The following is a 14,419-nucleotide window of genomic DNA, read 5'->3' on the forward strand; positions in this document are numbered from 1 at the left end:
CTCTTGAACTCCTCTGTGAGGCTGGACAGAGGAAGCTCCAGGATGCCTTTACCATACAAAGCTATGTTGGTAAGGCACCTGAGAAGACCTAGCCATTAAATGGCAAAGGAGCTGATCAACCTCTCAAGTTTGGTCAGAGGACACATCAACCAAGGTATTAGACCAAACTGAAGACACCAAAGCTTCAACCTGCCAGGGAGCATGGTCTTGTGGATGCTTTGAAGACCGCTGGTAGCATCCTGTCTAAGCTGTTTCACTTGGGTTGTGTCCTTGAGGGTTGCATCGTACCACCGCCCGAGGCTCTTGATTGGCTTCTCTACCACGGTTGGTATCTGCTTCTCGCCGATGTAAAAGCGCTGGTCCGATAGCTTGCCTTTGACAACAGACAGACTCCTGGACTTAATCCAGGCCCACTCAATGTTTTCCTCCAACTTCCCCAGCAGTCGTATGGTACATGGGATGGTAGAAGTGAGAATGGCCATATCTATGTTTGCCCTAATGGGAGGGAGCCGAAGGCCTGGTTTTAGCTGCTCTCCTCCCACCACCCATGGAGATGCATGGATTATGACCTTCATGGCCATGGTGAAGGCCAGTGGGGAAATGGTGCATCCTGCCATATGCCCACCTTCAGGTGTTGCCAAGCCGTGGTGTACTCTGCTGTTGACAGGCATATCTGCATGTCTAGGAAATAGGCCCTGACGAGGGCAGTGATAGCATCTGGAACCTGGAAGTAGCTGAACGCAGTCCATAGGACATTGTGTGGAACCCAGCCAAAGGCTTTGGCCAGATCCAGGAAAACAACATGGAGGTCTCTTCCATCACTCTTTGCGGCGTGCACATATAACGCTTAGGTGTTCAAGTGCATCCCTGCTTTCTGCACTGATGTGTCAATGAAGTGGTTCATTTCCAGGTAGGTGGTCATCCTGCTAGCCACTACAGAGAATAACATTTTACCCTCCACATTCAGGAGACCAATCTGGCGAAACTGGCCGATATCAGTAGAGTCCTTTTCCTTAGGGATCAGGATGCTCCCTGCCCTCCGCCGGGCTTTTGGTATTGTCTGTTTCAACCAAACCACCCTCATCAGGCGCCACAGAAAACACAGGACATCTGGTGCATACTTATAGAGTTTGTAAGGCACTCTGTTGAGATCAGGGGAGGATGCTGCTCTTGCCTGCCGTACAGTTCTTTCGACTTCACTCCACTTGGGAGGGCTGACGTCTAGCTGATGTTTTGGAGGTTGTAACGATGGCATGTCATGTGGAAGCGTCACCTGTTCATGTCGACGGCTGTCAGAGTGTGTTTGTGACAGGTGGGCTTCCAGGCCTTCCTTTGTTGCTTGGAGATTGCCACTTTACTCTTTCGTGAGCAGCCCTTTCACAAACTTGAAAGGGTCTTTGAAGAAGTTAGCTCTTGCCCGTGCCTTCTGTCTGTGCCTCTTTCTCAGGTTCTCATCTCTTCTCAGTTCTCTTCTTCATTTCTGCCTGCAGCCTGTTTATCTCCTCCTCTGTGGCTTTCCTTCACTGTTGCCTTCTTTCCTTGACCAGTCGCTCTATTTCCTGCTGTCTCCTGGATTGCAATGCTAAAGCCTTCTGCTCCGTAGTTGCAGATGAGTTCTCCCATTCTTTCCAGTTTCTTCACTGCATCTCTGCAAAGCTTCTCCAACTGCAAGATGAGGTCTGTGTTGACAGTTTCCCACAACTTTTTCTCAAAGGATTTTGGCCAGCTAGTGGGTGGCTTCCGCTCCTGGATCTTAGACTCTGATACGTGATGCTGTAGGCTAGGCTCATGGTTCTCTGCTGTGCTTGATTCCTCCTCCTTCTTCTTTAGAAGCGGGGGATTGATGTTCTGCGGACTATGTTTTTTGTCCTGCCGCTGAACTTCACTTGCTTCTTAATAAGTAGTGGTCGATGCAAGATCCTTGCGCCACTTTTTTCAAGCACTTTTTCTTGCTTTGATGTATCTTCTGGGCCGCAGCAGATGTAACCTTCGCCCAGCCACAAATGCAACTCTGGAGCGTTTTTCCTGGAGCAGGTGTTGTGTTCTCAGCAGCGTTGGGAAAGTAACGCGTTACTGTAACGCCGTTATTTTCGGCGGTAACTAGTAGTTTAACACATTATTTTTTTATATTCAATAACTCAGTTACCGTTACTACATGATGCGTTACTGCATTTTTTTTACGTTATTTTTTATATAGTATCAGCTAGAAACTGAGAAGATCTGAGTGTGTTTTATTGGAGAGCTGCGGTGTCGTCCTTCTGAATCTTCCTGTCTCACAAGAGGCGCGCTGTGTGTGTGACATCATGGCGGAGCCGGAGTCGAGTTTCTTAAAGGGGAACATTATCACCAGACCTATGTAAGCGTCAATATATACCTTGATGTTGCAGAAAAAAGACCATATATTTTTTTAACCGATTTCCGAACTCTAAATGGGTGAATTTTGTCGAATTAAACGCCTTTCTATTATTCGCTCTCGGAGCGATGACGTCACATCGGGAAGCAATCCGCCATTTTCTCAAACACCGAGTCAAATCAGCTCTGTTATTTTCCGTTTTTTCGACTGTTTTTCGTACCTTGGAGACATCATGCCTCGTCGGTGTGTTGTCGGAGGGTGTAACAACACGAACAGGGACGGATTCAAGTTGCACCAGTGGCCCAAAGATGCGAAAGTGGCAAGAAATTGGACGTTTGTTCCGCACACTTTACCGACGAAAGCTATGCTCCGACAGAGATGGCAAGAATGTGTGGATATCCTGCGACACTCAAAGCAGATGCATTTCCAATGATAAAGTCAAAGAAATCTGCCGCCAGACCCCCATTGAATCTGCCGGAATGTGTGAGCAATTCAGGGACAAAGGACCTCTGTAGCACGGCAAGCAATGGCGGCAGTTTGTTCCCGCAGACGAGCGAGCTAAACCCCCTGGATGTCTTGGCTCACACCGTCCCTTATGCCACCGAAGATGATCAAGAGAAGAATATCGACCCTAGCTTCCCTGGCCTGCTGACATCAACTCCAAAACTGGACAGATCAGCTTTCAGGAAAAGAGCGCAGATGAGGGTATGTCTACAGAATATATTAATTGATTAAAATTGGGCTGTCTGCACTCTCAAAGTGCATGTTGTTGCCAAATGTATTTCATATGCTGTAAACCTAGTTCATAGTTGTTAGTTTCCTTTAATGCCAAACAAACACATACCAATCGTTGGTTAGAAGGCGATCGCCGAAATCGTCCTCGCTTTCTCCCGTGTCGCTGGCTGTCGTGTCGTTTTCGTCGGTTTTGCTTGCATACGGTTCAAACCGATATGGCTCAATAGCTTCAGTTTCTTCTTCAATTTCGTTTTCGCTACCTGCCTCCACACTACAACCATCCGTTTCAATACATGCGTAATCTGTTGAATCGCTTAAGCTGCTGAAATCCGAGTCTGAATCCGAGCTAATGTCACTATACCTTGCTGTTCTATGCGCCATGTTTGTTTGTATTGGCATCACTGTGTGACGTCACAGGAAAATGGACGGGTGTATATAACGATGGTTAAAATCAGGCACTTTGAAGCTTTTTTTAGGGATATTGCGTGATGGGTAAAATTTTGAAAAAAACTTCGAAAAATAAAATAAGCCACTGGGAACTGATTTTTAATGGTTTTAACCCTTCTGAAATTGTGATAATGTTCCCCTTTAATATGGAGATATTCTCACTACTTTTCTTTTGTCGAGCACAAAGAAAAGAACATTTTAGTTAAATTTAAGTTGTGTCTTGGATCAAAGATCCTATCCACTGCCCAAAACAGCAACTCAAATCTGCTGAAACACCTACAAAAGCAACATGCTTCGACAAAGCTAGTAAAGAGAGACATAGACTCCGATGCCACCTCACCTCCACCTCAGCAACAGCGGCTGGATTTTAACGGAGGGACTGCTAGCCAGGACAACATTGATAGAGCCATTGCAGCGTATGTGGTAGATGACATGCAGGTTATTTCTACAGTGGAGTCACCCGCTTTCAGCCAGCTAATTAGCATGATATCGGGCATCAAACAGCAAATGACACGGAGAACATGTTCCAAGTACCTGGACACAGTGGACAGTGAGTACATAAACATGGAAATCAAGCTAAAGCAGACACTCCAAACTCTGCCTCTGCTCATCATTCAGCACTGAAGGTACACACACTCTGTCAATTCTCTTATATACTCTTTCATTCTAGACTTCTAGAGTGTTTGATTATCACATCACTCTAAATGTATAGACTAGAAGTTCACAAACATAAAGAGGGATCCTAGTGGGCCAGGCCAATCTTTCCTTTTCTCTAAACTAAAACTGGGGAAAAGCGTAGTGATCTGGGCTTCAGTAGTGTTGATCTCCTGAAGATATGATTTTATTTCACAATTCCTTGAGAGAAAAAAAGGCCTGGTTAGGCGTGTGTATAGCAGTATGTGTACTGTATATAGTGATATGACATATAATCGTGTCATGTGTGCCTTCCTTGGGTGAAGCCAGGTTTACAGCTACGTTGTGACATGTTATTATGCGGTTTGTTACTTATGTATGTTATGTTGCAGCTATTTAAAATAGTTGTGTCAATTTGTTCTGTCCCGAAATAAATTGGCCCTTTGAAACATATCTTTGTCTTTGTGTGTTGTATGTAGACCACATTGCTTAGCAGAGTTCAGTGATGCAAATGCATGTCAAGTTGATCAACAGATTGTATTATTCTCCAGTGCAATAACAGTACTGAAATGTAAGCTAAAAGGACATTAGTGGGAGCCTTAAAAAAGAAAGAAAAAAATAAGTAACTAGTTACTTTTCACAGTAGCGCATTAATTTTTGGTATAAGTAACTGAGTTACTTTTGAAATAAAGTAACTAGTAACTGTAACTAGTTACTGGTTTTCAGTAACTAACCCAACACTGGTTTTCAGGTCAAGTACTGATCATCATCCTGGGTCAGTTACCGTGTTGTCTGCCAATGAATCATCTTCCGCCCCCGCTCTCGCTGATTCTGGGGCTATTATTGTCACGTTTGTTTATGCGCGGGTCGTTCTCCCAAGATGCAGATGGAACTCCGGAGGCAAGGTGCTGGTAAGAAAATTATTTATTTTCCATAAATCATTCGGGATACAAACAAAACAAGCGTGCCTATAGCACGGCAATCACAGGGGAAAATGCAAACTCCATAAAGAAAGACCACTGCATCACCGTACTGCCCATTCAAACATTTAATAAAGTCATATACAAAAAAGGCAACAAGAGACGTATCAAACCCTTCTTTTGTAAATTAAATCTGTACAGCCGATGTGATCTCATCAACAATGTGATTTGTCTGACAGGACAGACATCCTGCATCTTAATTTGCTGCTGCTGTTCTCACCAGCACACTTGTGTTTCTTACACCGGTACTTATATGACAATCTTTCATCACACACACTGCAACTCACACTTTTTCTCCGGTGTGGGTTTTCGTGTGTGTCATCAAATTTCCTTTCTGAGTGAATCTCTTATTACAAACTAAACACATGAACGGTTTTTCTCCAGTGTGCATTCTCATGTGTAATTTCAAACGTTGCTTTGTAGGGAATCTTTTACTACAAGCTGAGCACAGGAATGGTTTCTCTCCAGTGTGCAGTCTCATGTGTATTTTCAAACTTTTCTTTACAGAGAATCTTTTACTACAAACTGAGCACAGGAATGGTTTTTCTCCAGTGTGCATTCTCATGTGTACTTCCAAACTTTGCTTTACAGGGAATCTTTTACTACAAACTGAGCACAGGAATGGTTTTTCTCCAGTGTGCATTCTCATGTGTACTTTCAAACTTTGCTTTACAGGGAATCTTTTACTACAAACTGAGCAGAGGAATGTTTTTTCACCAGTGTGCAGTCTCATGTGTAATTTCAAACATTCCTTTCGTGAGAAGCTTTTACTGCAAACTGAGCACATGAATGGTTTTTCTCCAGTGTGCGTTCTCATGTGTGTTTTTAGATGACATGGGTATTTAAACGTTTTGTCACAGTAAGAGCATTTCATGTGTTTGCTGTCAGTGTGACGTGTCATGTCAGCTTTAGAGTCTTCATCATCAGTGTCATCATCTTCTTCATCATCAGTGTCAGGAGAGTGTGACGTTATGTCGTCACTATCTGATAGTGGAGCGAAGAGCTTGTCTGCTTGTGATCCTCCACAGTGGTCTCCGTCAGCTTCTGTTGTCATGTGTGGAGTTAGAGGCTCCACCTCTCCCTTCTCCTCACCTTCACCCTCATCATCTTCACTCTTCACAATGACAACAGTCAATGGCATCTTGGTGACATCAACCTCCTCCAGTCCTTCAAGATGCTCTCCGTCTTGACTAATGCTGTGTTCCTCCTCTTCTTTATTTTGAGGGGGTTTGTGGCTCATCCTTTTCATTTTTAAGGTAGATGGGCTGTGACTTTTTCTCTTTGACATGGGGGAATCTGGCACCTCATCTTCCTCTTCTTTAATGTGAGGGTGCTGTGGCTCCTCCCCTTCCTCCTTAACATGCTGGGGCAGTGGCTCCTCATCTTCCTCTTCAATGTGAATGAGCTGTGGCTCCTTAATGTTCTCTTTAAGGTAAGGGGGTTGTGGGTACTCCTCATCCCCCTTAGTTTGCGCTGGCTGTGCCTCTTCCTGCTCCATCCTGGAAGACCACTCCTGCTGCTCAGGAAGATTTTCTTCAAAGCCGTCTGCCGGAGACAAGAAAACAAACAAACACTTTAGAAAAGTCCAGCTTTAGTCAATTAAAATAAGACATTGTCCTTCACCAGTATATATTCTGATAATGTCTTGGAGCATCTTATCAGTCGCCACGTTGACATGCAATATGTCGTAACCGTACCTTACATCAGGGATAACAGAAGTAATAAAACAAGTCATGAAAAAAAGACAAAATAACCTGAGCAGTAAAGCCTTACATACAAATAAGAGAGCTTCTCATACAACCAAAGGATAAAACAGAACAATTGTTTTTACGGAATCTTGTGCAAATCTTTGAAGGAATACAGTGTGGGCGAATTAAAAAGGACATTAAACACAAAAAAGAAAGAACAGAAAGAGAAAGAAGAGCAAGAAACCAAAAAGAAAAAGTAAATAAGGAAACCTTAAAAAATGAGGAAACCTTCAAAAGGAACATCCGTCAATCCATCCATCCATTTTCTACCGCTTGTCCCGTTCGGGGTCGCGGGGGTGCTGGAGCCTATCTCAGCTACATTCGGGTGGAAGGAACATGTGGGAGCCATTTATGCTTTGTTTGGGTGAGTCTAGTTTATTTTGCTTTGGTTTGGTGAGCTGTATTCTTTTTGACCTGTGGTGGCAGTAGGACTGGGCATTATAAACCTAAATTGATATTTTTAGGCCGAACGGTGACATACAATATATACTGGTATCTTAAACACAACCTGCAAAGTGCTTAAGGTTGCCTAAGTGTTTTATGGCGATATAACCGGTGTTGGGAGTACTCAGATTGTTTTTGTTGTACAAACCCCGTTTCCATATGAGTTGGGAAATTGTGTTAGATGTAAATATAAACGGAATACAATTATTTGAAAATAATTTTCAACCCATATTCAGTTGAATATGCTACAAAGACAACATATTTGATGTTCAAACTGATAAATATTTTTTTTTTTGCAAATAATCATTAAAAGGGGAACATTATCACAATTTCAGAAGGGTTAAAACCATTAAAAATCAGTTCCCAGTGGCTTATTTTATTTTTCGAAGTTTTTTTCAAAATGTTACCCATTACGCAATATCCCTAAAAAAAGCTCCAAAGTGCCTGATTTTAACCATCGTTATATACACCCGTCCATTTTCCTGTGACGTCACACAGTGATGCCAATACAAACAAACATGGCGCATAGAACAGCAAGGTATAGCGACATTAGCTCGGATTCAGACTCGGATTTCAGCGGCTTAAGCGATTCAACAGATTACGCATGTATTGAAACGGATGGTTGTAGTGTGGAGGCAGGTAGCGAAAACGAAATTGAAGAAGAAACTGAAGCTATTGAGCCATATCGGTTTGAACCGTATGCAAGCGAAACCGACGAAAACGACACGACAGCCAGCGACACGGGAGAAAGCGAGGACGAATTCGGCGATCGCCTTCTAACCAACGATTGGTATATGTTTGTTTGGCATTAAAGGAAACTAACAACTATGAACTAGGTTTACAGCATATGAAATACATTTAACAACAACATGCACTTTGAGAGTGCAGACAGCCCAGTTTTCATCAATTAATATATTCTGTAGACATACCCTCATCCGCTCTCTTTTCCTGAAAGCTGATCTGTCCAGTTGGAAATGCATCTGCTTTGAGTGTCGCAGGATATCCACACATTCTTGCCATCTCTGTCGTCGCATAGCTTTCGTCTGTAAAGTGTGCAGAACAAACGTCCAATTTCTTGCCACTTTCGCATCTTTGGGCCACTGGTGCAACTTGAATCCGTCCCTGTTCGTGTTGTTACACCCTCCGACAACACACCGACGAGGCATGATGTCTCCAAGGTACGGAAAACAGTCGAAAAAAACGGAAAATAACAGAGCTGATTTGACTCAGTGTTTGTAATGTGTTTGAGAAAATAGCGGATTGCTTCCCGATGTGACGTCACAATGTGACGTCACATCAGAAGCGAATAATAGAAAGGCATTTAATTCGCCAAAATTCACCCATTTAGAGTTCGGAAATCGGTTAAAAAAATATATGGTCTTTTTTCTGCAACATCAAGGTATATATTGACGCTTACATAGGTCTGGTGATAATGTTCCCCTTTAAGACAAAACAAAGAGTTTACTAGCGGACATAAGATGAAAGCCAGGAGGTCACGAGAAGACACACGGCATGGGAAAATACTAGCTGCCTTAAACATAACTACGGATTAAGAAAGAACACTTAAAAATATCTCATTCTCACAATCAACAACTTCAATTTGAAAAGGCCAAAGTCTCAAAAGTAGCTAATGAGAAATTTTACACCCATTCAGGCACCTAAGATGTTCATACATGCCATCATTTTTTTTCACATATGTCCTCATCTGTCATCCGTGTAACAACTTGGGCTCAGGCATCGCATCAAATCACACTAAAGTAGCAGTAAAGTGGACAAACAAGTTGCCACTATATTGAAGCTATTATCACATATAGCGGATTTATGACACCTAAAGACCTACAAAGTTTGCGAATAAATAGATCAAAATAGTATCAATCTTACGGAGATTCCCGAGCAATTTTGAGAGATAACGAGGAAGCCAGTCAGGTGATCGTGTAAGGTCGAAGAGGAACCACAGATCCCTTCCCCATCAACAACAATGCTAATCAAGCAGACTTTGTGAGAGCCAACGATTACTTTGGGAAAATTATGATGTATAACCTTATATTTTTTAGGCTGAACACAAAGAGGACGTGCAATAGGTTTAAGAAGCCGGGTGCTAAACGGATGTAGCTTTCTTGTGACACTTTAGCATCCACAGCATTGCCAGTTAAAAAAAGAAAGGTTCTACAGGATGTGTCTTTTGGGGTCTTTTTGGCCATCTTGCGGGGATGTGAAAGTGGACCAGCCGGTCGGTCCATGGTCGCATTTGTCTACTAGCAGGTGAGAGATGCATGAATTACAATCGAAAATGTACTTTTAGCAAGTTTGAGACAAAGTAGAAGCAGCCACCTTAGCTAGCATTAGCTCACTGCTACTCAACGTGCCGCTAAAATAGTCTGTCTGCATTAGCGCTTATAATAACAATATCACTCATATAAATTGAGTATTATTGGCGCTTTCTGGATGTTTTTAGAGAGTATAATGAGTGCAACAGTTAGCGATTCATTTACAATTTCGAATACATACAAAAGCCAATCATATGTGTTATTGTCTTACATAAGGATTGTGAATGATAAACAACAAATCTCTTTCCAATTTTTTTGCGTATTTCCAGTATGACTGATCTAATAATGTGGTCAGAGTGCAGAAGCGTTACTCTCCGAAAAGAGCGGAAGGTATTCGGAGCGGAATATTCAAAACGGCTGACTGAATTTATGGCGTATTGTAATCCTCCGTTGCTCCCTTGACATGTGGGGTCCCACAGGGCTCAGTTTTGGGACCACTTCTCTTTTCTATTTATTTACTTCCCCTGGGCTCAATCCTTAGAAAGCATGATATTTCTTTTCATTGTTATGCCGATGACACACAAATGTATTTTCCGTTAAAGAGAAATCATGCCTCTTCAATACAGCCATTACTTGCCTGTCTTGAGGATATCAAGGCCTGGATGGCCCTAAACTTCTTAAATTTCAATGACAAGAAGACAGAAGTAATAGTGTTTGGACCTAGTGGTACCTGTGAGCTCCCCCCTGTTGACTTTGGCCCTTTGGCTTTGCACGTTAAGCCCATGGTCACCAACCTGGGCTTTCGTATTGACTATGATTTTAAATTGGACCGTCAGATTGGCACAGTGGTGAAAGCCAGCTTTTTTTATTTACGTCAGCTGGCCAAGGTTAAAAACCTTCTTTCTAGGCAACAGTTAGAGACAGTAATCCATGCCTTTATCACATCTCGGCTGGATTACTGTAACTCTTTGTATTTTGGAATAAATCAATCCTCCCTCTCACGTCTGCAGCTGGTCCAAAATGCAGCTGCCCGACTTTTAACTAACACAAGAAAAAGAGAGCACATTACTCCTGTTTTAGCCTCCCTCAACTGGCTGCCTGTGTCTTTTAGAGTCCATTTTAAAATGATCTTACTCGTTTTTAAATCCTTACGTGGTCTTGCCCCACCGTACCTCTCTGAGCTGCTCCACCTCTATGCCCCCACCCGCTCCCTCAGGTCAGCTGATCAGCTGATCCTGGAGGTACCCAAAACAAAGCGCAAGCTCAGAGGGGACAGAGCTTTCTCTGTTGCGGGTCCCAAACTCTGGAACGATCTCCCTCTCCATGTGAGACAGGCCCCTTCTTTGGCTATTTTTAAGACCCTTCTTAAAACCCATTTTTATTCACTGGCTTTTAACCCAGCATGAGACTTTAAACTGTTTTTAGCTTTTAACTTTTTGAACTGTTTTTAACTTTTAAACTGTTTTTATCTAACAAAACTGTTCTTAGGGTAATTTATATTTGCTTTTTAAATGTGTATTTTTATTTCTGTTTTAAATGTTATTTTTTAGTCTGTCCTTTACCTCCGTTTCTTTGTGGTGTACAGCCCTTTGTTTTTCAACTGTGCTTGTCTTAAAAGGGCTTTATAAATAAAGTTGGTATGGTTTGGTATGTTTAGACAGTGTTTTCACATACTTTGCGGATTGTAAATACAATTGTACATGGTTTAATAGATACAATGAAACACAATTAAGCGTAAAAAGTCAACTTGTTTTTCGACTCTGCTGCTGCTTTAATGTCAGATGTGAATCTGTTCACAACAAAGTTTAAATGTTAGCTAAAGGGTAATCAAAACTGCACACATTAATCTAGTTGCAAAAATTTCTACAACTCTTTTATTTGTGATAGAGTGATTGGAGCACATACTTGTTGGTCACACAAAACATTCATGAAGTTTGGTTCTTTTATGAATTTATTATGGGTCTACTGAAAATGTGAGCAAATGTGCTGGGTCAAAAGTATACATACAGCAATGTTAATATTTGCTTACATGTCCCTTGGCAAGTTTCACTGCAATAAGGCACTTTTGGTAGCCATCCACAAGCTTCTGCTTGAATTATTGACCACTCCTCTTGACAAAATTGGTGCAGTTCAGCTAAATGTGTTGGTTTTCTGACATGGACTTGTTTCTTCAGCATTGTCCACACGTTTAAGTCAGGAATTTGTGAAGACCATTCTAAAACCTTAATTCTAGCCTGATTTCACCATTCCTTTACCACGTTTGACGTGTGTTTGGGGTCATTATCCTGTTAGAACACCCAACTGTGCCCAAGACCCAACCTACGGGCTGATGATTTTAGGTTGTCCTGAAGAATTTGGAGGTAATCCTCCTTTTTCATTGTCCCATTTAAAGCAGCAGTTCAATTAGCAGCAAAACAGGCATAATACTACCACCACCATGCTTGGCGGTAGGCATGGTGTTCCTGGGATTAAAGTTGTGAGGAAATCGCATGGCTGCAATTTCTTGGGACCCCAAGATGCAGGAACCAGGAGAGCGACGAGGAGGTAAGATGATTTTTTTATCATCAACAGAAGGGAAGCAGTCTTGCACGTAAACGTTCCACAACATAAAGTGATCTTCGAGCACCGAGCAGTGCTCAAGACAAGGCATAAATAGGACACGCTGACTGGCAGCAGGTGTGGACCGCCTGCCAATCAACGGCAGGTGAGTGATCAAACAGTGCTCGGAGACAAACAGGAAATGGAACAAAATAAGAGCACTGATGAGAAGTAAATACAAAAACAAGGAAACAAACAGAAATGAAGTGACAGATCGTCACAAAAGGCCTCACCTTTTCTCCTCCAAACATATTGCTGGGTATTGTGGCCAAACAGCTCAATTTTAGTTTCATCTGACCCCAGAACTTTCCTCCGGAAGGTCTTGTCTTTGTCCATGTGATGTCAGATGAAACAAAAATTGAACTGTTTGGCCACAATACCCAGCAATATGTTTGGAGGGGAAAAGGTGAGGCCTTTAATCCCAGGAACACCAATCCTACCGTCAAGCATGGTGGAGGTAGTATTATGCTCTGGGCCTGTTTTGCTGCCAATGGAACTGGTGCTTTACAGAGAGTAAATGGGACAATGAAATAGGAGGATTACCTCCAAATTCTTCAGGACAACCTAAAATCATCAGCCCGGAGGTTGGGTCTTGGGCGCAGTTGGGTGTTCTAACAGGACAATGACCCCAAACACACGTCAAAAGTGGTAAATGAATTGCTAAATCAGGCTAGAATGAAGGTTTTATAATGGCCTTCCCAAAGTCCTGACTTAAACATGTGGACAATGCTGAAGAAACAAGTCCGTGTCAGAAAACCAACCAATTTAGCTGAACCGCACCAATTTTGTCAAGAGTGGTGAAAAATTCAAGCAGAAGCTTGTGGATGGCTACCAAAAGCGCCTTATTGCAGTGAAACTTGCCAAGGGACATGTAAGCAAATATTAACATTGCTGTATGTATACTTTTGACCCAGCACATTTGCTCACATTTTCAGTAGACTCATAATAAATTCATAAAAGAACCAAACTTCACGAATGTTTTTTGTGACCAACAAGTATGTGCTCCAATCACTCTATCACTAAAAAATAAGAGTTGTAGAAATGATTGGAAACTCAAGACAGCCATGACATTATGTTCTTTACAAGTGTATGTAAACCTTTGACCATGACTGTATATATTGTGTGCTAACGTGTCATTCTCACAATGACCACTAGCCGGCAGTGTTTTGTGGTGACGAAGTTGTCTGTCCTACCTATCGAGAGAGAACAAGTCCTGTTAAGAGAACCGAGGCCTCAGAGAGTTTACCACGCGAGGACTACTGTCAACACATCTCTGCTAACAAACATAAAGTTAGTAAACATATGAGAGTAAGAAGTAAACAAACCTGTTCTCGGTAGCTTCTTGAAAACAGCGTCCAGTAGTTGACGTTGTCGCTCCTTCTCCTCTTTTGTTCGGGAAAGTTCATCTTCGTACTCTGCTATCGTTCTTTCTAACACTACAAATATTTCTTCCACAGCCTCATTTAGTCGCTGATTCACCAACACTCTCAACATTTGTACTTTACACATTTTCTCTGCTTTGCGATGTGTTGATAACTTCCGCGGCTAGCAAGCTAAGCTAACTAGCGAGCTAAGCTAGCCTGAAAAGCTTCAGTTCACCGAGGCGTTTATCCTGACACGAAAAATGAACAAAAGTGTAGTTAGTCGTGCGATAAACAAATAAGTAGAAAGCTATAAATGCAGGAATGACCACAAACATATAGACCACACTATGTCGCTCGTCTCTACACGGGTGCTCGGCCTACCGGAAGCGACTCAGTAGGCGCATGCGCAAGAACGACGTACTTCTGTTTAGTGTTTGGCGTTCTTAATGGTGCATTACCGCCACCTACTGCTGCGGAGTGGAGGTCAGACATGACAATCTCATCCCCAGTGCACAAACACCTGAAACAATATGTCAATAAAACGAAACAACTCAACTGTTACAGGCATAGACAGGGCCAGCTATGTTTGGGGGGTCCTTTAGGTCTGACTTTACCTGTGGGGGGGGGGGGGAGCATAATGAGGAAGGTAGTTGTTTTTTCTTTCAAACATCTGCAACAAACATGGCATCACACACAAAAAACACACACAAGTTGACGATCTAATCCCCAGTGCACAACAACTTGAAACAATGTCAAAATAAAATAAATAACGAGTTGAGGCAATTCCTGAAGGAATTGCGTGTGAATGCTCCAATGCTGAAGTTGAACTGAAATGCTGACAGAATGTAGT

General features: G+C 42.4%; 1 protein-coding gene across 1 annotated transcript in view; it reads right to left on the reverse strand.

The window, feature by feature from the left end:
• Positions 1–5,179: 5,179 nt before the first annotated feature.
• Positions 5,180–14,419, reverse strand: part of LOC133619871 (uncharacterized) — a 47,514-nt gene continuing 38,274 nt past the window's right edge. The window contains exons 3-6 of the mRNA XM_072915278.1: positions 14,038–14,089; positions 13,805–13,817; positions 13,531–13,741; positions 5,180–6,693 (exon numbers count right to left, since the gene is read on the reverse strand). Coding sequence (XP_072771379.1) covers positions 5,432–6,693; positions 13,531–13,741; positions 13,805–13,817; positions 14,038–14,089 — 1,538 coding nt within the window. The 3' untranslated portion in view covers positions 5,180–5,431. The remainder of the gene's footprint in view (positions 6,694–13,530; positions 13,742–13,804; positions 13,818–14,037; positions 14,090–14,419) is intronic.

This window comes from Nerophis lumbriciformis, linkage group LG20 (genome assembly GCF_033978685.3).
Source record: "Nerophis lumbriciformis linkage group LG20, RoL_Nlum_v2.1, whole genome shotgun sequence".
Classification (NCBI taxonomy): Eukaryota; Metazoa; Chordata; class Actinopteri; order Syngnathiformes; family Syngnathidae; genus Nerophis; species Nerophis lumbriciformis.